Consider the following 24,767-nt stretch of genomic DNA (forward strand, 5'->3'; position numbering starts at 1 on the left):
TGAGAAATTTGTTATATATTTTCTTATTTGTTGTTTATAAGTTGAATATGTTGTAGTAGTTTTTATGGTGCTTACTACTCTGTATCAACTCTACGAGGAGAACTCATTCACAAGTTGAAAGGGGTGCAGTACGTTTATTACTAACCGTTCGGCAGTAAGCGCGGAAAGCATAATACTGAGTGTGTGTGGCGGCAATGGGACTAGCCGTCTTACCTTATATGTGTTATCTAAGTGAATATTTGTGTTAATATTAGAAAAGTTATGTTAAGAAAATACGCAGATAAATGTGTAGTGTATATTTAAGTGTCTAGTTACCCCAGGAATAGTGACCATGGTTGGAGATAAACCGAAAAAAGTCTTAGAGTTCTTGAAATCCAAAGCTACAAGGAGAGAACGAGATTCGTCGAAAAACAGGTAAAGTCGTACTATTTCAACGAATATTGTGTATCATCCAACATGTTATTAACATGTCCTGTGAGTTTAAGCTTTAGTATTTTCGTGTTAAAGTATTCTGATGTGTTTTTGTGGAGGAGTGAGGATGAACCAAAGGAGAGCATGGCACTGCCCGTGGTATTGTGGTGTGGTACAGGTCAAAGAAGCCGCCATGATTTTGGTTAGGTTTTAATTTAGCGATTTTGTATATCCCCCCTACATATACCAGACAACACTGAAACATGCCGATCTCAGACTTTAGAGATCCGTTAATGTGAAACTACATTTACCGGGGGTTATAGAAAACGAGAATTTGTTCATAAAGGTTATGAAGATGTTTCCTCAGAGGTCATGTATGTTGTTGCCACTTAGCTGCTCTTCGTTTGAAAACAGGGTCGTATTTGTTTCTCGATGTTTGCGGTGTGGAGTCTTTGGTCACAGGACGTGATGGTCCACCCCAGACCTGAGGAGGGTCTGAGGGAGCTTCTGGGGTTGTCCACAATAGGCTTAGGGTTCCTTCGTCTCGTCAGGAAGACCTCACGAGGTATGCCCAAACCAATCGTGGCTTTTTTGTCATCTAGGAAGTACTCGCCGGGCGCGCGCGCGCACACGCACGCACACACACACACACACACACACACACACACACACACACACACACACACACACACACACACACACACACACACACACACACACACACACACACACACACAGGTATGGTAAATTGGAGAAGACGGGATCCAGTGAGCATTGCTCCTTTCCTGTATACTGCAAATAGGTATCGATAAATACAATTAGGTAAATACACACACACTCCTTCCTACCGCCCCCTCTCTCTCTCTTTCTCTTTCTTTCTCTCTCTCTCTCTCTCTCTCTCTCTCTCTCTCTCTCTCTCTCTCTCTCTCTCTCTCTCTCTCTCTCTCTCACACACACACACACACACACACACACACACACACACACACACATACAGAACTTACCTTACTGGTGTAGTGGTTAGTGTCGGGGGTCGTGACTACACAAGCCTGAGATCGATCCCCGGTCAGGGTTTGAAAGCTTCACACCAATGAAAGAGAGGAAAGCTAAAACTAAATGGATCTGGAATTAAAAAGTAAAATATGTGGATTTGTGGTGCAAGAGTGGGAATTAATGACAATGTGGATGAACCACTAAATCCTCGTTGGTACGGCACTAGTGTAGTATCCGCTAGTACTAGAGACTTGTAAACTACCCCTCTACTTGCCCAGTGTGAACGGAAAGTCAGTCAACTTGCCTCCAAACTATCCTAGTGTTAACACTTGCCCTTAGGTAAGTTATCTCGCAGCTACTAGCACTAACGGCTGCTAAAACTAGTCTCGTGTCTACGAGGCTTAAGAAGTACTAAGTGGAGAGGATATGGAAAGCGTTGAAGTTGTACAATTTTGGCTGGAAGAGAGGTAATTAGTATTCTTTCGTCAGTAACCAGCGCTTCTGTCCTTGAATGCAATGTCCTACCGAAGAGGTCAAGTCATAGACGAGGAGCTGAGAGAGGGTAGCAAAACATTAAACATAAGAATAAAGGAGACTGCAAGAGACCGTAAGGCTTATACTAGGCAGTTGCATGTCCATAACCCTCTGTCATCCCCATCCATAAAGGTATCCAACCATCTCTTAACACAACCGATAGTTCCAGTGCTCACTACCTGGTGACTACTCGTATACACACACGAAGTAATAGTTGAAAGTGATCAACATTATTTTTTTCACTCGAAATTAGTCTTCAGTCATAAAAGAAAACTGGAAGAAGAAAAGAAAGAGAAAAAGAAAACGGGATGAAGAGGGAAAGCACCTGGAAGATCCTGGATGAGGAAAACACTACAGAAAGGAAAATGGCTGGATTATAAATGGGAAGTTTATAAGGAACATTTGAAAGAAATACAGACTAAAATTCTTCGGGCGGAGGGCTTTGGGAAGCATGTGTCGTGGATATAAGGGAGATAGAAGGGATTTTGTTTCTGAAAGAGTAATTCTGTCAATCATTCGAGGTAAAGCATTTGGGGAAAATGTTGATGAATGACGGAGTTAAGTGAAATGGGTATAAGGCGTGTTTTGTTCGGTGCAATTAGCGCTCAACGATGATCGTTCATGGATTAATGATGATCGTCAAACGATTGTCAAGAACACCTTTTTTATCTTTTACTGGATGTTTTGCTTAGAGCTGCAAAGTACGAAGCTGATAACTAATTCTAACCGAACCTACCAAAGTGTTTACCTAAATATGATGAGCGTCACCCACCGTTGGCTGTAGTAGGCTAATAATTCCATCAATCAAATCGTACCTTCAGGAAGGCTCGGGGTTCGGGTCGTCGTGGCTCTGCCTAGGTTCGATCGGACCTCAAGTGTTCGTTGAGCCGTTCGCAAGGGTTCGGCGTAGGTCGTCCGAAACGCATTGCCCCCCCCCCCCAAAAAAAAATAATAGATAAATAAATAAATAAAACGTTGAAGCTGCAATTCTTCTTATTGTGTATCACTTGTTGTTAATTTTCTAGATACTTTCCAATTACTGTACAGTCACTTTCGATTAAGATCGATTTACCTTTGTTAAGTTTGAATGGTTCGTGGAGTGTGTATGCCTTTTATTAGGGTTCGATCCCCATAAGAACTAAAAAAGGTTAAAAACCACAGGACTGGAGGAAAGAGGGTGTGGACTAGGTTCAAGTAACACTTTCGATGAATGGAATTGCCTGGCGACAGTTAGAGTGAAGGAACAAGTGAGGAACAGAGAAAGGGTTAAAGAAGACAAATTATGAGTTTCGAGAGAGAATGGAAGAATTTATTTGTGGCAATCATTGGTAATGACGTGTGTGTGTATATATATATATATATATATATATATATATATATATATATATGTGTGTGTGTGTGTGTGTGTGTGTGTGCAATACCGAATGGGTCTCAGTGATTAGAGACACATTTTTATCAACCACAATGCACTTTAATTCTAAGCCATCAGGCGCGAACAATATTTCAATTTCTGCATGCGCCTGATGGCTTAGAATTAAAGTGCATTGTGGTTGATAAATATATATATATATATATATATATATATATATATATATATATATATACATATATATATATATATATATGTGTGTGTGTGTGTGTGTGTGTGTGTGTGTGTGTGTGTGTGTGTGTGTGTGTGTGTGTGTGTGTGTGTTTGAGGCAAGAATTAGGTTTGGGACAAGAGGAAGGTAGCTGAAGGCACGGGAGAGCGGGCGTGTGGAGTCGGAGCGGTTCATTGTCGAGATGGGGCTGATGTAGGAGTGTGTGATGTCTCAGTGAATGTGCAACATATCTATTTTTAGAATGCGAAGAATAATGGGGCGGGCAAAACAAAGAAGAGAGGAATGGTAGATGTAAGATACTGTGATTTATGCTGGTGTGTTGTTGATAAAATATAATCATTGAGAAGTGTCATAAAGATTGATGGATCTTTGAATGCGTGTATATGTTTGTAACAATAATTACAACGAACGCGTGACTGACCATTTTGCAGAAACCACGGGGAAATTAAAGAACGGAAAACTGAACGTTTTCGTCTATTGAGACCTCTTCAGAGTAGGTAATCTGAAGATCTCTTAATTGACGAAAACGATTAGGAGTACGTTCTTTAGTTTCCCTGTGGTTTCTGCAAAAAATTGTGTGTGTATTCACCTTGGTCTTCAGATCACGTGCTGAACTCGCGATCGACAGCTATTTCCCTCCCGGAAGAGACCTCAGAGCTCGTATGACCGATCTATGGTTAATGCTCTGACCTTACACGCACACACACCCCGAACTTCCCGCCCACGAGAGTTGGAGTAACGACTCGAAGCGCAGCGATCCTGAAATTATTTCAGCCCTAGACAGGATTCGAACCCGGACCGCCGTAGTGTGTGTGCGTGTGTGTGTGTGTGTGTGTGTGTGTGTGTGTGTGTGTGTGTGTGTGTGTGTGTGTGTGTGTTTAATGAGGTCAAAGTAAAGAAGACGAGCAAACGGAGAAGGTACCCAGGATTTGAACTGAAAGACGATATGACGGAGAGGGGTGAAAGTGGTCAGAAACTTGTTGGTGGGCGTAAACCTCTTGAAAGAATGAATCAGGAAGTGGTACATTGGTTGGCTCTTATAAAGGCAAGGATATGTATATATATATATATATATATATATATATATACATATATATACATATATATATATCATATATCAATCAATCAAATCAGCCATCCTGAGTCCACTGCTAAACAAAGGCCTTCTTCATAGCATTCCATGATTCACAAGACCGTACTAACCTCTGCCACGGCACTCCTGCAAACTTCTCGACCTCGTCTCTCTACTTTCTGTCTGGTCTCCCTCTTCCACGCTTCCTATCTCGCGGCGTCCACCCAGTAACACACTTAGTTCATCGCTCATCAGTCGTTCGCACTAACTTACCTGCCCAATTCCACTTTTATATATATATATATATATATATATATATATATATATATATAATATATATATATATATATATATATATATATATATATATATATATATATATATATATATATATATATATATATATATATATATGCGGAAGAGAAGTTGCACAAAAGGGAAAGGACTGATTGGTGTGTGCAAGAATAAGAAATAAAAAAAAAATCTGGATTGATAGGAAAGTGAGAATGAAGGCAGAGGATAGAGATTTGGAAATGGGGAGTGGGCTCCGATACTCGCGTGATCATGTTGGCAAATTATGAACGCTTGGGATGACTGACCGAAAAGAATATTGAAACGACTGAGAAATATTGTTATGGGAAGGCAAAGGACACAAAATATATATATATATATATATATATATATATATATATATATATATATATATATATATATATATATATATATATATATATATATATATATACACACAGGAACCCACAGTCGGAGAAAGAATAAACTTCGAATAAAGAAAAATCCTATATTTCGGCTATCAACTGTAGCCCTCTTCAGGAAAGTACATAAGATAGAGAACAGAGGGGACTTGTAAACTATAGTAAGAAGAAGTTTATTCTTTCTCCGACTGTGGGTTCCTGTGTGTAATTTACAAATGTGCTACTACATTTCTGTTTATATATATATATATATATATATATATATATATATATATATATATATATATATATATATATGACGTAAGTGAAATAGGAAACACAGGAGCCTTAGTCCGAGTTTATTCCTGACTAATTTCGCAGGTATGCTTTTTCAAGGTATGCTTTGAAACTAGTCAGGAATAAACTCGGACCAAGACTCCTGTGTTTCCTACTCCACTTATGTCAACCTGTCAGAAAATCTCAACATATATGTGTATATGTGTGTGTATATATATATATATAAAAAAATATATATATATATACAGGATATATATATGTATATATGTATATATATATGTATATATGTATATATATATGTATATATATATATATATATATATATATATATATATATATATAATCGACAAGTTAAAGATATGTAGAAAAAGCTTTGATGTCGACGGTATGAAAAGAGCATTCTATGGAGATGATATGAATACGTCAAAAGAATAGATAACGATGGAGTGAATGAATTCACATTTCATAGTAATCAAAATATAAACAATTAAGTAAATAGAACACATACACACGCACACACACACACTGAGATGGAGCTGACATGACTAGCAAAAAAAAAAAAAAAGAGAGAGAGAAAGAGAAAAAGAGAGAGAGGGCTCCGCGCTCTGCTGTGGTTGTGCGACATGACGTGGTCGAAAAAGTGCTCGAACCGTGACCTAAGAAAAGGTGACGTCACGACCTTGTAAACAAAACAGAGGTGCATCTTGGGTTGCCTTTCCACGTAAGAAAGCTCGACGCTCCCTCGACCATTCTTTTCAGTTCTCGGATTCATTCCTGTCAAAGGCGCATTTGCCAAGAACATATCATTCATTGTCAGTAATTTTCTTTCAGTGCCTCAGTAGCCATGGCTACACGAGTTTTAGTTTTTATATCGTCTCAAACCGAGGAAAAGGTTCTGAAGAATGTGGAACGACAGATCACTCCATTGCCGAAGTGGAAGCCCGCTCACAAAAAGCACCAAGAATGGAGGAGACTGTAAGAGGCCATAAGACCTACACTAGGCAGTTCCATGTCCCTTACCACCTATCATCCCCATCCATAAGGCTATCTGATCCTCTCTTAGAACAAACAGTTGGAGTCACATGGAGAATTGTCACTCCAGAACGCCAACATGAAGGATTGTCACCACATGAGATCCCACCAGAAGAATTGTCACCCCAGTACGCCAAATATTAAGTGGAATAAAGATTAGGTTAATCTAGGTTGAATGAGGGTTATACTTATTGTCATCAACTTACACAACCGAAGAATTGTCACCCTAGGATGACCCACATGAAGAATTGTCACCCTAGGATATCCCACATGAAGAATCGTCACCCTAGGATGACCCACATGAAGAATTATCACCCTAGGATAGCCCACGTGAAGAATTGTCACCCTAGGATGACCCACATGAAGAATTGTCACCCTAGGATGACCCACATGAAGAATTGTCACCCTAGGATGACCCACATGAAGAATTGTCACCCTAGGATGACCCACATGAAGAATTGTCACCCTAGGATGACCCACATGAAGAATTGTCACCCTAGGATAGCCCACATGAAGAATTGTCACGCTAGCCCACATGAAGATTTGTCACCCTAGGATAGGTCACATGAATTGTCACCCTAGGATGCCTCACATGAAGAAATGTCACCCTAGGATCACCCACATGAAGAATTGTCACCCTAGGATCTCCCACATGAAGAATTGTCACCCTAGGATGACCCACATGAAGAATTGTCACCCTAGGATATCCCACATGAAGAATTGCCACCCTAGGATGACCCACATGAATAATTGTCACCCTAGGATGACCCACATGAAGAATTGTCACCCTAGGATATCCCACATGAAGAATTGTCACCCTAGGATGACCCACATGAAGAATTGTCACCCTAGGATGACCCACATGAAGAATTGTCACCCTAGGATGACCCACATGAAGAATTGTCACCCTAGGATGACCCACATGAAGAATTGTCACCCTAGGATAGCCCACATGAAGAATTGTCACCCTAGGATGACCCACATGAAGAATTGTCACCCTAGGATGACCCACATGAAGAATTGTCACCCTAGGATATCCCACATGAAGAATTGTCACCCTAGGATGACCCACATGAAGAATTGTCACCCTAGGATGACCCACATGAAGAATTGTCACCCTAGGATGACCCACATGAAGAATTGTCACCCTAGGATGACCCACATGAAGAATTGTCACCCTAGGATGACCCACATGAAGAATTGTCACCCTAGGATGACCCACATGCAGAATTGTCACCCTGTCGAAATATTTGGTGACTATTCTTCATGTGACTCACCAATTGTTTCATCGCTGACTACATTGTTACTAAGTCTATTTCATTCGTTAACCACTCTCTTGGTAAACCAGTTCTTGCGAGACGTTTGTCGGGCACTGGGCTCACGAGGACATGACAACAATGCCGTTGCTATGCATCTCTTCAGAACTCCTCTCCCGCACTACCTCGCTCTGCGGAACTGCTCCTGGCGTTCGTAGAGTCTGTCGGCCACATTGCAAAGCACCTCAGCCTTCGTCCCACGCTCTTTCCTCGGCCAACTGCCCCCAGGGAATCAGCTGACACATCCGCCTTTCATTACTAAAGTAAAGGCGATATTACACTGAGGTATTTTTCCTCCGACTGTTGGAGCAGATTTGCAGCCCGCAGCTTTCGGGAATGAATCAGATTTGCTGGAGGAAAATAGTTTTCCTCCATCATATCAAATATATTCTTCGTAAACTGTTGAGAAAATAAAATAGCTTGACTGATTTTACGGCGGGAAAGGTTCTGGAGGTGAGCGGTACCGCCGATTAATTGGAGGTCGGAGGAAAAATAGCCCAGTGTGATAACGCCTTCATAAATTTGGCGCTGTCTTCAGGATGGCTGTTTACACATTTGTTCGAACTGCCGTTGGCCGATTTTATTCAGCTAAGGAGCGAATTTGGTACCAATTGGGGGTCGCGTTCGGTCGAGACCTCATCAGTTGTATAGAATCACTCAACTCTAGCTTCAACAAAGACACATGAACCTTACCATCGTGAAAACAGTTTCAAGGCTAATGAAAACGATTACCTGCTCATTACGGACCCCGGTCATTACTTAAAGAAAGTCGTCAATTCAAGATGTTACCGGCTTTCATCACACGCTAAAAGTGATGACTGTCTCATTACATGATCAAACATGGTATCATTAGTGATGAGAAATCACCACGTGTAGTAGGAGTGAATTCCCACAACAGAAATTAACATCACTTAAAAGCCAGTGTTCATGACAGTGCAGCAGCCAGACTCTGGAATGGAGACTCTTTCCATGCGGTCTGGAAAGGCCTTTCAGAAATGGAGACCAAGAAAGAAAGAAAGAAAGAAGTCGATATTCTTCTGCTGTGGCTGAGCCTGGCTGCAGGAGGAACTTAACCCACAAACGAGAGGGAAAAATGAAACTAATTGGTTTGCACGCCCTCCAAAGTCACGTCTGGGTCATCAAGTTGTAAGACGTCCAAGATAAAGACTTCTAGTGGTATGGCTAAATTATACACCAGTGAGCATCATAGCCCTGCGGTCATTCGCAAGGGGTCGTCGCTGGCTCACCAGAAGAGGAGCAAGTGTCTCTTGTTGCATTCCATGTCTGAAGGGATGAGGTGTACGCGTTCTTCGCTGGGGTACAGTAGACCTTTTCTTGTATAAGTGACTTGATCCGCTAAGCGTATTCTTCGGGAGTTTTCCCTTGGCTTCGCTTCAAGCAACGTAGTGACAGGGACTCCTGCAATTACATTTAATTGGGAGAGAGAGAGAGAGAGAGAGAGAGAGAGAGAGAGAGACCCTTTGAGGATAATTGCATGCTAGTGGAGCCTACAAACATCCCAGTACTTAATGCAACTCTTGCGTTGTAAAGTGAAATAAGTTATCTATGTATATCGGTACGTGAGCGCACACACACACATACACACTCGCTTGCACCTACGCACGCACAAACACTGGCAACACACCTTGCATAAGATAATGTCTGCAAATGTGCGGGAAACCATATGAGGAAAAAGCCATGACAGAAAACAGAATTGTTGCATGATGAAGCATGCTTCACTTGAACCGCTCAGAATTTACGAACACAGACAGTTTAGGAGTATGTGAATATATATATATATATATATATATATATACATATATATATATATATATATATATGTATATATATATATATGTATATGTATATATTTATATGTATATATATATATATGTATACATATATGCATGTATGTATGTATATATTTATATGTATATATATATATATATATATATATATATATATATATATATACATATATGTGTGTGTGTGTGTGTGTATGCGATTATGTGTATGCGTGTGCACATTTCAAAAAGTCAGGTATCGATAATCTTACAAAATTTATTTTTCAGAGCATTCATCAGAATACATTTAGTAGAGAAGAGTTGCGTCTGGTAAAGTACCTCACCGTAACCCAGGGGTCAAAGGTTGCACGTGAGGACGTTATGTTTAGTGTTAGTAGACTGATCTCGGCACTTGATGCCACTGACACTTGGTGCCTGCCTGCGCGTGGCACAAGGGACCTTTGTGGCACTCAGGGTCTGCCGGGTGAAGAGTCTGCCGGGGTCTGCGTTGAGCTTCTCAAGCTTCGCATAGTAACAAAGTGTTCATGTCTTGAAGACCCACTGCAGGGACTACCTACCCCCCTTGGGTAGAATACAGGTTTTGGATCTTTTCCATTATACGACATGCAGTTGATTTCAACAACTTAAAAGAGGTAGGAAATTAATATTAATCTGAAACCCAATCTAACCTGACTTAATCTAACCTAACCTAACCTGACCTGACCTGACCTGACCTAACCTAACCTAACCTAACCTAACCTAACCTAACCTAACCTAAAAATTCTGCATGCCGTAAAAATGGAAAAGACCCCAGGTTTTACTCGTACTTCAATAAATCACTTTCTTTGATGGTGTGTTGGTGTGAACCCATTCGGAAGCCTGAGCTTATGACGAAGCTATTGTACAAATGCTTCAGCAAGTGTCAGACAATTCTAGTCAAAGGATTACAAAGGATTATAAAGGCGGAGCATGCCGACAGGAGACCTTTTGGTCCATATCTAGGTCGAATGTGAAAAAAAAAGTAAATAAGAACTATAATAATGTAAATAACAAATAAAATACATCTTCGAAATCCACAGAATTCATAGTTCGAGCAAGATGATCGAACCTGTCGAGAGCTGTTTGGGATGGGAAGGGTGTTTGCATGGGAGATTGCCCGGAGAGACATTGGGGTACAAGTGCCGGCGTGTGAGTGAAGCAACGCGCCTACTGGCGTACGCCCCCCGATTGATGAAGATGATATGTGAGGAGGATTCGAACTTCTATTTTGTCTTGAGTCTGCACACACACACACACACACACACACACACACACACACACACACACACACACACACACACACACACACACACACACACACACACACACACACACCCGCCCAGGGCTGCAATAATTTCAGTACCGTTGCGCTGCGAGTCGATACTACAACTCGTGGGTGTAAGGTCACAATATTACCCATATATCGGTCATATATGAGCTCTGGGCTCTCTTTCGGGAGGGAAATAGCTGTGGATCACGAGTCCAACAGGTGATCCAAGACCATGGTGATTCACACAAACTGCTGGAAATGATAGTTTGATATTAGTCAGGACAAAAATATACAAAATATGTCATAATGTTGACGAGGTTAGCTCGGTACAAGTCTCCTACCTTCTTTGTCTTGTATGAAATGTCTGCAAGTCGTGTTTTATGACAAACCAAATCCTTTGTAAGATAAGTGACATGATTTCAGGTTTTGGGTGTTTTGTTTCCATCGAGTTTTTTTTATGTATTTATTTAGTCATCTATTCATTTTATTTGTTTATTGTTTTTTATTTATTTGTTCATTTTTGTCGGGTTCAGCGGTGGGTGCCTGTATGCTGATCTTGCAGAATGGACGTCTAAAAGAATCGTCTCCACAGGTCATTTTCATATACCATCAACACCCTCACCTTCGCTTGCAGGTGGAACCTTGAGAGGCTGGCGGTCGATCTCTGGATCGAAACCAAGATGATCAATTCTGACTGCATTTCCTCCTTTTTTTTCTACTATCCTCCTACTCCTCCTCCTCCTCCTCCTCCTCTTACTCCTCTTCCTCCTCCTCCTCCTCCTCCTCCTCCTCCTCCTACTCCTCCTCCTCCTCCTCCTCCTCTTACTCCTCTTCCTCCTCCTCTTACTCCTCCTCCTCCTCCTCTTCCCTCTTCTGCTCCTCGTCCTCCTCCTACTGTTTTTTTCTCCTTATCGTCTTCCTTCTCCTCCTCCTTCTATTACTTCTCCTTCTGCTCCTCTTCCTCCTGCTCCTCTTCCTCTTTACTCCAACTGCTCTTTCACTTCTCTTTTTCTCGTCTTCCTCCTACTCTTTTTCATCCCTCTGCTCCTCTTCCTCCAACTGCTCTTCTTTCTCCTCTTCTTCCCTCTCCTCTCTCTCCTCCATCTGCTCCTCTTCCTCCTACTGCTCCTCTTTCTCCTCCTCGTCTTCCTCCTCTTCCTCCTCCCTCTGCTCCTCTTCTTCATGTTCCTTCTCCTACTTGTCTTCTTTCTCCTCTTCTTCCCTTTCCTCTCCCTCTCTCCTCCATCTGCTCCTCTTCCTCCTCCTACTGTTCCTCTTTCTCCTCCTCGTCTTCCTCCTCTTCCTCCTCCCTCTGCTCCTCTTCTTCTTGTTCCTTCTCCTACTTCTCTTCTTTCTCCTCCTCCTCCTCCTCCTCCTCCTCCTCCTCCTCCTCCTCCTCCTCCTCCGCGAAAGAAACAAACCCACAACATTACAAAACAGACAAAACACCAACCTTGCTTTCCATAAAGACCTTTGGGAGGGACCACAGACTGTAGCTACATTTCGTCGCTGGTATCCAGCACTTCTATCCTTGGGGACATTGCCGCGCTGAAAAGGTGAAGTCGTAGAAGATTTAAGGAAATTTTAAGTAAGACTGAAAGAAAATGGGATACTAGTTTAAGATGCTCGCAAGCCGAACATATTAGAGCGTCGCTTCTTGCGGCGGAGGTCGAGGTGGCGGCAGTACAAGCCCTACCACCAGCGAGTTGGACCAAGGGAATGTTGAATTAAATTCCACGCTACAAAGTCCTCTGTAAGGGGCGCCGTCCTAGCCTCCTGATAGGGACAGTTCGCAATGCTAAACCGAATCATCAATCACTTGTGTATTTATTGATTTTCAATATCGATTACAAGTTACGTGTCGACTTCGAAAATACTCCTGATGATTTGTAGTGGAGTAGCATGACGTACTCGATTCGATGAACGTTTTTTTTCCGATTTGAACATAAAGGTATCTCTATAGGATGGAAGTTCATTGTGTGTGTGTGTGTGATTCACCATGGTCTAGGATCACGTGTTGGACTCGTGATCGACAGCTATTTACCTGTCGGAAGAGAGCTCAGAGCTCATATATGATCGATCTATGGGTAATGCACGCACACACACCCAGCTCCCCACCCACGAGAGTTGGAGTAACAACTAGCAGTGCAGCGATACTGAAATTATTTCAGCCCTGGGCGAGATTCGAACTCGGACCTCCGTAGTGGCGACCGGGAACTCTACTAACTGTGCCATCGAGTCGTTGTGTGTGTGTGTGTGTGTGTGCGCGCACGCGCGTGTGTACATACATATAATGTAATTATATTGTATATAAACTAAAAACCCACTGTCGGTGAAACTAAAAAACTGAGTTGTTCTGTATATTACGACCACAGTCCTAGACAACCACGGATTCTAGTCTTAATATACAAAACAACTCCGTTTTCAGTTTCTTCGATAGTGGGATTTTATTCCTTGTTGCATTTACTTTCTTCATATATTCATACACACACACACACACACACACACACACACACACACACACACACACACACACACACACACACACTCGGTGGCGCAATTGGTAGAGCGCTGAACTGCTAGCATGGTGGTGCCCGTAGTACTTGGTTCGAATCCTGCCCAGGGCCGAAATTATTTCGGTACCACTGCGCTTCGGGTCGTTACTCTGACTCTCGTGGGCGGGGAGTTGGGTGTGTGTGTGTGTGTGTGTGTAAGGTCATAGCATTACCCATAGATCGGACCTACGAGCTCTGAGCTCTCTTCCGAGAGGGAAATAGCTGTCGATCACGAGTCCAACACGTGATCCAAAGACCAAAGTGAATACACACACACACACACACACACACACACACACACACACACACACACACACACATATATATATATATCTATATATATATATATATATATATATATAATGTGTGTGTGTGTGCCTGTAATGTATGCCATGCATATATTTGTATATTTTACGTTTGTACATTTTATACATTTTTGTGTGTGTGTGTTTGTGTGTGTGTGTGTGTGTGTGTGTGTGTGTGTGCGTGTGTGTGTGTGGTTGTTTCTCACCATTGTTCTTTAGCCGGAGGCTTCAGAGACCTCAAGGTTCCACACATCTCTGTCTTTTTCTTGGCTCTTCTTCCTTGCGCCTCACCGACTTCACTCCAACGATACAATGGAAGAGGTGACAAGCAAGGAGACCTTCTGGTCCATGACACCTCTGGCGCCAACCCTCTTGCTTTGTGTATCCAACTCAAACACGAGTTGCCTCAGAAACGTATAATCCTTTCGTGTTACTGTTTAGTAGAGCGAAAGATTAAACCTCATTAGAAAGCCATTGGTCATGGAAGGTGGTTAATCCATTTAGATTTAATCTCTTTAGTTTTAAGTTAGGAACGTGTAAGGAGAAGGGCGTCAAGGCAGCCAGAATTAAAAGTAAAAATGGAACTTGGTACGGAAGGGATTTTTGAGATTTTGAGTAAAAGGTTGTCATCTGTAGAAAGTGTTTAGTCTCGTGAGTCCACTGCAGGATCGTCGGCCTATCCCATTGAAAAGTATTATGGAAATACACGATGGTCTCAGCTGAGTAGGATCATGTGTGTGTGTGTGTGTATTCACTTGGTCTTTGGATCACGTGTTGGACTCGTGATCGACAGCTATTTCCCTCCTGGAAGAGAGCTCAGAGCTCGTAGGTCCGATCTATGGGTAATGCTTTGACCTTTCACACACACACACACCCAACTCCCCGCCCACGAGAGTCAGAGTAACGACCCGAAGCGCAGCTGTACCGAAATTAATTTCGGCCCTGGGCAGGATTCGAACCAAGCACTACGCGCACCACCATGCTAGTAGTTCATCGTTCTACCAACTGCGCCACCGAGTCGTGTGTGTGTATGTGTGTGTGTGTGTGTGTGTGTGTGTGTGTGTGTGTGTGTGTGTGTGTGTGTGTGTGTGTGTGTGTGTGTATGTATGTGTGTATATGCGTTATGGTGATACATACGTACATACATACATGCATACATACATATATCAAGGACTTTTTCTCCCTAATATGGGAGTTATCCGAAGACAAAGGCATAAATCCACCCCCGCCCATCTCATCTCCACATACTCCACCCATCTATCTCCACATACTCCACTCCCATTCACCACCCCTCCCTCCATCTTTTCTTGGTTTCTGGATGACGGGTCATCCCTGCATCTCACCCACTGCCCTGGGTCAGAGGCAATGCAGGAAGGTACAGCGCATCCACAGCAAGGCCGCTTCATTTAATCAGCGACCCCACTCTCCGTCTCCTCATGAAGAAAAAGAGAAGACGGGGAGAAATCCCTTCGGGCTGCGTCAAAATATCATTCACGCATACTCCCTAACTCCCCCACCCCCATCCCCACCCACTCGGAAGTAATAATGACAACAACAATAACAATGATAATGATAATAATAATGATGAAGATGATGATGATGATGATGATGATGATAATAATAATAATAATATAATAATGATATAATATGATAATAGAATAATATAATAATATAATAATGATATAGATGATAATAGTAATGATAAGAATAATTAACAATTGATAATATAATAATAATAATAATAATAATAATATAATGATAATAATAATAATTATAATAATAATAATAGGTTTATAGAGTTACTAGTAATACACTGACAATGCACGATTCGAGTTAATTTTAGGACTAGACTAAATTGAGTTGATAATGTGCACTATGGATGGAAAGGCGCTCTTCTTGTAGCGATCAGTCCTCGGCGCTCTGATGTGTGTGTGTGTGTGTGTGTGTGTGTGTGTGTGTGCGTGTGTGTGTGTGTGTGCGCGCATGTACCATTAGTCAGAATAGAGTCTATAAAGTATGTTCGAAGTCTGAAATGGTGAAATAGCTGAAACCTCTTTATGGCAGAAATCTGCCCTTAGACGAATAAGGTCGTGGTGTCATGAGCCTGAATCAGATTACCAAAATGGCATCACTCTTCGAACTTACTAATTTGTCTTTTAAGCGGGCTATACACGATCAGTATTATTGCGCAATATTCCGTATAGTGCAATATTTAATGAAGTAGGGATAGTATTGAAGAATGACACAATATATTGAAGACGTCAAATGTACAGGACAAACGTGTGCTTATTCAATACTTCCTACATCGTCAATAATATTGTACAATACGGAATATTGAGAGAGAGGGAGAGAGAGAGAGAGAGAGAGAGAGAGACTTGCACTGGTAGGGAATCAGGTTTGTCTTAAGTCTGGAGCCTGAACCAGTAAATCTTGACTCAGATTACTTTGTGTCCTGGCGGAAGCAATCCTGTTTACCAGACGATTCCCTTCAGATAAGGGACCCCATCTTGACACAAACAACAGTCGGTGGTATTCTTAAGAAAATCCTTGTATAAATCTTATCTTAAATAAATCTTATATATAAATCCTTGGAAGGGAAAGATTTTTTCTTAAGAATATCACCATAAGAATCTTACAGTGGTATTCTTAAACAAAATCTTTCCTTATATAAATCCTTCCTTATCTTGGAAGGGAAAGAATTTTTTTTAAGAATACCACCGAGTGTTCATTACCGAAACGTGACTCTCTAAATTAATATAAACAAAATTTGGGTTTATCTAAAACACTAAGTGTGGGCGGAACCTTTATTAGTACGACGTTTCGGTTTTTACAGATTTATCAAGTACATAGTCATGGTTCGCACATCTCTGAAAATAAATAGGAAGATATGGGGGAACGGGGGAGGTCATTGGGGCCTTGGAAAGGTTGAGGAGGAGAGGGGGCAATTGTCTGTGTGTATGGCATTTGTTCACTCTCGAAGTTGGGGCAATTGTCTTGTGTATGACATTTGTTCACTCGAAGTGGGACAATTGTCTGTGTGTGTGACATTTGTTCACTCTCGACGTGGGGGCAAATGTCTGTGTGTATGACATTTGTTCACTCGACGTGGGGTCAAATGTCTGTGTGTATGACATTTGTTCACTCTCGATGTGAGGTTCCGTACTCACATGGAGTTTCTTTAGATGGACTTGTCGGAAACTGTCGTTTGCATATGAATTTTATGTTAAATAAGATGCGTCTAACGCAGCTGTTCTTAACCTGGGGAACCTGTGCCCCCAAAAGGTACGAAACCTTAAACCTGAGGTGTACGAGACATGTTAGTCAGTGCATGGTATTGTATATTTACAATGAGAAAAGCAAAGTAAGGTTTGTATCACCAATCCTTTTCCATATATTTGCACTGCATTTGTATTGGATGGGGGTAAGAGACATGATAGCCAGTGCATGGTGCTGTATATTTAGAATGAGAAAGCAAATTAGATTTGTATCACTAATCCTTTTCATATTTTGCATTGTACGGCACGGACACTGAAAAAGGTGAAGAACAACTGGTCCAACGGAATTTCGAGATTAGACTAAAGTGTCATTTCTGTGTTAGTGTGTTAGCCTACTTGTTCAGAAATTAAATGGAATTATGAATAGGTGAACTTTTATCTGAACACTCAATATCTGGTGGACGCCAGAGAAATTGACCTGGCAAACAGTTCTATGAGTGATGTAAATCCGAGGACAGGTGATGTAAAACCGAGGACTGATGATGTTCGACCGAGGACGGAGAGAAAAACAAAATGGTCATATTAATTGAACTAAGAAAAAATGGAAGTTAACCTACATACGTTTGACTAACGAGGTAAACATGAGCGTGCGCGCACGGACACAGACACACACACACACACACACACACACACACACACACACACACACACACACACACACACACACACACACACACACACTCGGTGGCGCAGTTGGTAGAGCGATGAACTACTAGCATGGTGGTGCCCGTAGTGCTTGGTTCGAATCCTGCCCAGGGCCGAAATTATTTCGGTACAGCTGCGCTTCGGGTCGTTACTCTGACTCGTGGGCGGGGAGTTGGGTGTGTGTGTGTGTGTGTGTAAGGTCATAGCATTACCCATAGATCGGACCTACGAGCTCTGAGCTCTCTTCCAGGAGGGAAATAGCTGTCGATCACGAGTCCAACACGTGATCCAAAGACCAAGTGAATACACACACGTACACGCACGCATGCACGCACATATGGTATGTGTGTGTGAAGACCTCCCGTGAAATCAAGGCCAGCTATCTATGAGTCACGGAAGAGGGTGGATGAGACCTTTGTTCAGCGATGAGCTTGATATGGCTGATATGATGTGATATGGTAAGTGGCTTCTAAGAAGAGAATCGAAACAGTATTGCCAGACGGGACCCTACGAGTGTTGCCTTTTGGCTAGAAAGCATTTAAGAACATAAGGATGAAGGAGGCTGCAAGAAACCATAAGACCTAAACTAGGCAGTTCCATGTCCATGACCACCTATCATTCCCATCCATAAAGTTATCTAACCTTTTCTTAAAACAATAGTTTCAGTACTCACTACATGGTTACTAAGTCTATTCCATTCGTTAACCATTCTACTGATAAACCAATTCTTGCCTATTTCCTTCTTAAATCTAAATTTGTCCAATTCAAATCCTTTACTACGAGTCCTGCCCTGCTGTCTTAACATGATGACCTTGTGTTAAGGCAACAGGGCAAATTTGAAAACATGTGAGGAATTCTTTGCCTGTAGCCTATGTCCGGAGCGCAAATTTTGTTAATCAGTCTATAAGTTAGAACTTTCAAGGAAATTGACTAAGGAGACGTAGACAAAGCAGAGAAAGCAATTTAGAAATCAAAATGTTAGGAATGACACTGGAAGACAAGAAGAAGTCAAGTTTGGTAAGAGATCAAAGAAAAGTGAAAAGGAAATGCAGAGGCTATAAAAAAGGGGGAAGTGGAATTAGGCAAAGCTGACAAACGGAAAGGAGGATGGGGTATGGGAAAGAAGGTGGAGAGACGAGATAGAGAGATTTGCATGGGTAGTGTGGCAAGGGTTAGACTCTAAATGGCTGATTGATACACACACACACACACACACACACACACACACACACACACACACACACACACACACACACACACACACACACACACACACACACACACACACACACACACACACACACACACACACACACACACACACACACACACACACACACACACACACACACACACACACACCTCTCTCTCACACACACACACATGCAGGAAAAGAAGCAACGATTGTTGAATCCCGTCTCCTACTCTCTTACACTCAAATTCAATGAATTTGTGTGCGCGTGTGTGTGTCTGTATGTATGTGTATGTGTATGTATATGTGTGATTCACCAAGGTCTTGGATCACGTGTTGGACTCGTGATTGACAACTATTTCCCTCCCGGAAGAGAGCTCAGAGCTCGTATATGACCGATCTATGGGTAATGTTGTGACCTTACACGCACACACACGCCCAACTTCCCGCCCACGAGAGTTGGATTAACGACTCGCAGCACAACGATACTGAAATTATTTCAGCCCTGGGCGGGATTCGAACTCGTACCACCGTAGTGACGGCCGGGAACTCTACCACTATGGTACGAGTCACGTTTGCATACATATATGTATACACACAGGCATTGCATGCAATTGTCATTGTATTGGGGACCACGGAAGATCTTGAAGGAGGCCTTTGTTCAGCAGTGGACTATGAATGGTAAAGTGGACAATTGGATTGGGTGGATGAGGTGGAGGTGGAGGGGGAGGGGAGCTCTGTCCTTGCAGAAGGCAATTCCTTCGTCTTTGCTCTTGCTTTTGTTGCGAGAGTTAATGACGTCATTGTTACGAATATCTTCGTCGTTTCACTTCTTCCGTTCTTCGGGTTTTAGCGATTCAGTGTGATTGGAACGGTTTTAAAGAGGAATATAACGATTTTTTATTATTGTCATTGATAACATTGTTATATTATTATCATAATTATTATTACTATTATGATTGGCATTTTGGTTAATATTATGTGTATTATTATGATTATGATTATCATGATAATGATTATTATGGTTATGATTATTATCATTATTATTATGGTTATTATTCTTATTATGGTTGTTGTGATTATGATTTTTATTATTATTAGTATATTGCTATTGTCATTATTATTATTTATCATTATTACTATAGTCTCATCGTCGTCGTCGTCGTTGTTCTTGTTCTTTGGAATTCTTACGACTCCTTATGAATGGAACAGTTTTGATGAGGGATATTATTATTAATAAATCTTATCATTTATTGGGGTCACAATGGTTGCTATCACTTACAGACCCTGTCATCAGTGACTTTGTATTTTTAGTTGGGAAACTGGAGAAATATTGCTACGTGGACCTTATAAATGCAAAGATTCAAGGTTGTGTGTGTGTTTGCGTGTGTGTGTGTGTGTGTGTGTGTGTGTGTGTGTGTGTGTGTGTGTGTGCATACCTTTGATATTTTAATTCCAGTTACATAAATGTGGCAGTGTTCTTCTCCATCTGTATTTTAAGGTGTGTACAGAGGCCCCTGTGCGATACAGAGACATCATGGTCACTGCACGGTGCCAACCTAGGGATTTGTGTATTTTCCATTTCACCGAGACATCCACTGGCAACACTCACGATTGCGGTTTTCAAGGGAAAGTGCTTGGGGGGGGCACCGTCATTTGTGTGTGTGTGTGTGTGTGTGTGTGTGTGTGTGTGTGTGTGTGTGTGTGTGTGTGTGTGTGTGTGTGAACGTGTGTGTTTACGTGTGTGTGTGTGAGTTCGTGTGTTTAAGCATGTGTTTGTGAGCATTGTGTGTGTGAGCATGTGTGTGATTGTGTGTGTGTATGTATATGTTTGTGAGCGTGTGTGTATGTGTGTGTTGGGGGGTGCGTGCGCGCGTGTATGTGTGTGTGTGTGTGTGTGTGTGTTTATGTGTGTGGGGGTGCGCGCGCGCGTGTGTGTGTGTGAGCGATTGTATGTGAGCTTGTGTGAGTGTGAGAGAGGGAGAGACAGTGAGAAACGGAAAGAAAAAGAGGAAAAGAAAAAGAGAGAGACACAGAGTGCGTGGTGTGAATTGATGGAACACATTACACACTGCCTTGAAAGCTTGTGGGATCTTGATGGTTCTTGACAATGCTGCAATGATGATGTGGAATACCAAATGTATGATGCAAATGTCGATTTCTTTTCCTGCTCCAGAACTAGAAATACTTCAAGGCCTGAAGAACACTTAGAGACAAATTAGCTATTCCGTTGTAATGAGCATGTTTTTGAATATATGTGTGTATATATATATATATATATATATATATATATATATATATATTATATATATATATATATATATATATATATATGTTATATGTGTGTGTCTATGCATTTGAGTAAATAATGGGTTAATTACTCAAATAACGGGTTAATTTAGGAAAGGCCCGTGGCTCGCACCCCCAAAAAATCTTTTAGTATCATCCGTAGTTACAATGACTAGTGATTTTTTTTTTATTATTCCCACATGTCTATGAGGTATAGTTTGATTTGATAACTCTTGCTAGGTGGTAAGTTAGTGCTAGTAATTACTAGTATATGATCACGAATGTGTGACACGGAATTGAACAAGGTTTTGTAATGGTAAGAATGGTAGGAAGAATTCCAAGCGGTATGGAAAGATTTATCAATGTAACATTTTTTTTTAAATAAGAAAACGAAGTACTTTCTTCGTTTGACTAAAATCTTCCCCCAAATTATTCAACACAAAAAATATCTCTAGCAATTCACGAAACCATTTTGGCTCTTTTAAGAACTATCTTTTTGCAATCGCCCTATAATTTTATTTTATCATAGGAAATCTTCTCTGTGCGTTCATTGATACTTATATAAACACGTGTGCATTTACATGTGTACGTTTGTGCGAACCCACGTACATGTATGTGAATTTTCCTTTACTAAGATCAGAATTATTTTCTGTCTGTGCCAAATATCCTCGAAGTTTTTCATTGTCTTTAGTACATAATTATATATATTGGTAGCCAATCCTGTAATTTCATATTTTCATTTGGAATCTCATGCTTTCATGTTAAAAATAGATTACCCATGACAAACTAACCTTAGGATAAACACCTAAGCAAGATGCTGTAACGATTATAATTTATTTTATATTATTTGTTTTTGTTTTGTTATCATTTGTCTGATTTTCATTTATTATTAGTTATATGTCAATTTATTATTATTTACTATTTACCTGTTTGTTTATTATTTAACTATACCTATGCATTTATTTATGTATTTTATTTGTTATTTACATTATTATAGTTTTTATTTATTATTTTATTATGATTTTTTCGCATCCGACCTAGATATGGACCAAAAGGTCTCCTGTCGGCATGCTCCGCCTTTGTAATCCTTTGTAATCATATGGTCCTCGTATGTGGACATTTACATATACATATCTTTGTATGTGTATATTTGATATAAGCTTTGTACCTGTTCGATATTCAGTAAATTATATTTGTCTATCGTGTCATTCTTCCCATTTTCTATAGCTCCAGGAGTAAGCAAGAAAAGAGGGGAGGAGGGTTGGTGAACGGAAGTGGAGTATGTGTGGATAAAATGGATGGGAGTGGATTTATGCCATTTGATTTTGGCTACCTCCCTTGTAAGGGGCTAAAAAGCCCTTGATATATGTACGTATATATGATTATTTTTTCATATTCATTGTTCTATATTTTTATTTATTCATTTATCTCCAGGTGGCCTACTTAGCACAGGTTCAAAGGGAACAGAATACGCATTTGTTTCTGCTGTAATGCGTAAGGTCGTTACGCTAAGAGCGTACATGCACTTAGTAGGCTTGTTGTGTTCACGTGGTCAAAGAATGCAGGGACGAGTATATGTGTATACGATGAAGGCCGTGCGTAAGATATAAATATACGCGTGTGTATGTTCGTGTGTGTGTGTGTGTGTGTGTGTGTGTGTGTGTGTGTGTGTGTGTGTGTGTGTGAATCACCATGGTCTTGGATCACGTGGTGGGCTTGTAATCGACATCTATTTTTTACCGTAAGAAAGCTCAGGGCTCATATATGACCGATCTATGGGTAATGCTGTGACCTTGCACGCACACACGCACTCAACTCCCCGCCCACGAGAGTTGGAGTAACGACCCGAAGCGCAGCGATACTGAAATTATTTCAGCCCTGGGCGGGAATCGAACTCGAACCGCCATAGTGGTGGCAGGGAACTCTACCACTGCGCCATCAAGTTGTGTGTGTGTGTGTGTGTGTGTGTGTGTGTGTGTTGCTTTCATGTTTGTTAAACTGTACGTGCACTCACACACACGCTTGGAAGCTTATGTATGTTAATACGTACCGTACCCTGAGACTGCAAAGGTCATGTTCTGTAATCCCAAAGCCGGAGTGTGTCGTACACAGGTTGAGTTTTGGTTCCTTTTGTGTAGTTTTAGATAAAAAAAAAAGTTCGCTCGGTCACACACATACACACACACACACACACACACACACACACACACACACACACACACACACACACACACACACATATATATATATATATATATATATATATATATATATATATATGTGTGTATATGTGTGTGTGTGTGTGTGGTGTGTGTGTGTGTGTGTGCTTGGGTGAGAAGAGGAAAGACTGAAGTCTTAATCCGAATTTTATTCATGACTAGTTTCACCACTAGCTTTTTAAAAAAGAAAAACGCTCCAGGGCTAGAAGAGTCATATATGTATGTGTGCATACCTTTCCTAATGGGAATTTACCTCATAATAAAAGGCAAACTATTTGACATACTGGAATGGTAGTGAAAATGATGAATGACAGTGAAATGAAAGAAAAGTTAGTAATGGTAAGGATATTTATTTGAAAGATATCAACTTTGTCGAGACAAAGTGGCAACAACCGAAGGGACCCATTTTGTATTTTGGGACAAAACCCACCTTCGGTTTTTTGCCACATTGTCTTTCAAAGTAATTTTATTTGCCATGACTATGCTATTTTTTTTAAATGTCTACTTTATTCATCATCATCATCATCATTTCCTCTACCATTCCAATATATCAAATAATTTGTCTGTCATATTAATATATGAGGTTATTGCCAATGGGAAAGGTATGCACATATATATACATATATGCCACTTCTAGCCCTCTAGCACTATTCTTTGAAAAAATCTTGTAGCAAAACTAGTCAAGAATATATATACATACATATATACATATACATATACTCTTGTAGATAGACGGAATTGAATGATATTGCTGTTTCTGTTTACAAGAAAATATTCTTCCTGCATACATTAATATACACATATATATACACATACATATGCACATACACATACACATACATATACATATACATATACATATACAGTACATATATATATTCCAAAGTTGACTTATGCATCCGTACGTTAATACGGTAATGATAGTGCAAGCCTTACCCAGTGTCACCCCGCTTATGCAAATTACTTGACTCTGGATGCGATTCCCTTTGTGAAATGAAGAAGCCCTCATGGCTAAATCGTCTTGCGGTCCGCGCGTCGAACAAAGGAAATGTCTTTACCTTCGGCACCCTGAGGGGTCCCACAGGGTACAGTCTTGGGCCCCGCGGGTCCCAGGTGACCCAAACCGGGTTACAACTTGGGTTAATGGGTGAGCTGGATAAGAGTATGTTTACAGTTATGTGTATTTTTATTTATTTATTATTTTTTCTATTGAGTGATTACAATGCCGGAGCATACCGACAGGAGA

At 40.9% G+C, this 24,767-nt stretch overlaps 1 protein-coding gene across 1 annotated transcript in view; it reads left to right on the forward strand.

The window, feature by feature from the left end:
• Nucleotides 1–201: 201 nt before the first annotated feature.
• Shrm (shroom) overlaps nucleotides 202–24,767 on the forward strand; it is a 1,346,254-nt gene continuing 1,321,688 nt past the window's right edge. Inside the window, exon 1 of the mRNA XM_076173405.1 lies at nucleotides 202–414. Coding sequence (XP_076029520.1) covers nucleotides 332–414 — 83 coding nt within the window. The 5' untranslated portion in view covers nucleotides 202–331. The remainder of the gene's footprint in view (nucleotides 415–24,767) is intronic.

The sequence above is a fragment of the Oratosquilla oratoria genome, chromosome 34, assembly GCF_046742065.1.
Source record: "Oratosquilla oratoria isolate Oo_2021 chromosome 34, ASM4674206v1, whole genome shotgun sequence".
NCBI lineage: Eukaryota > Metazoa > Arthropoda > Malacostraca > Stomatopoda > Squillidae > Oratosquilla > Oratosquilla oratoria.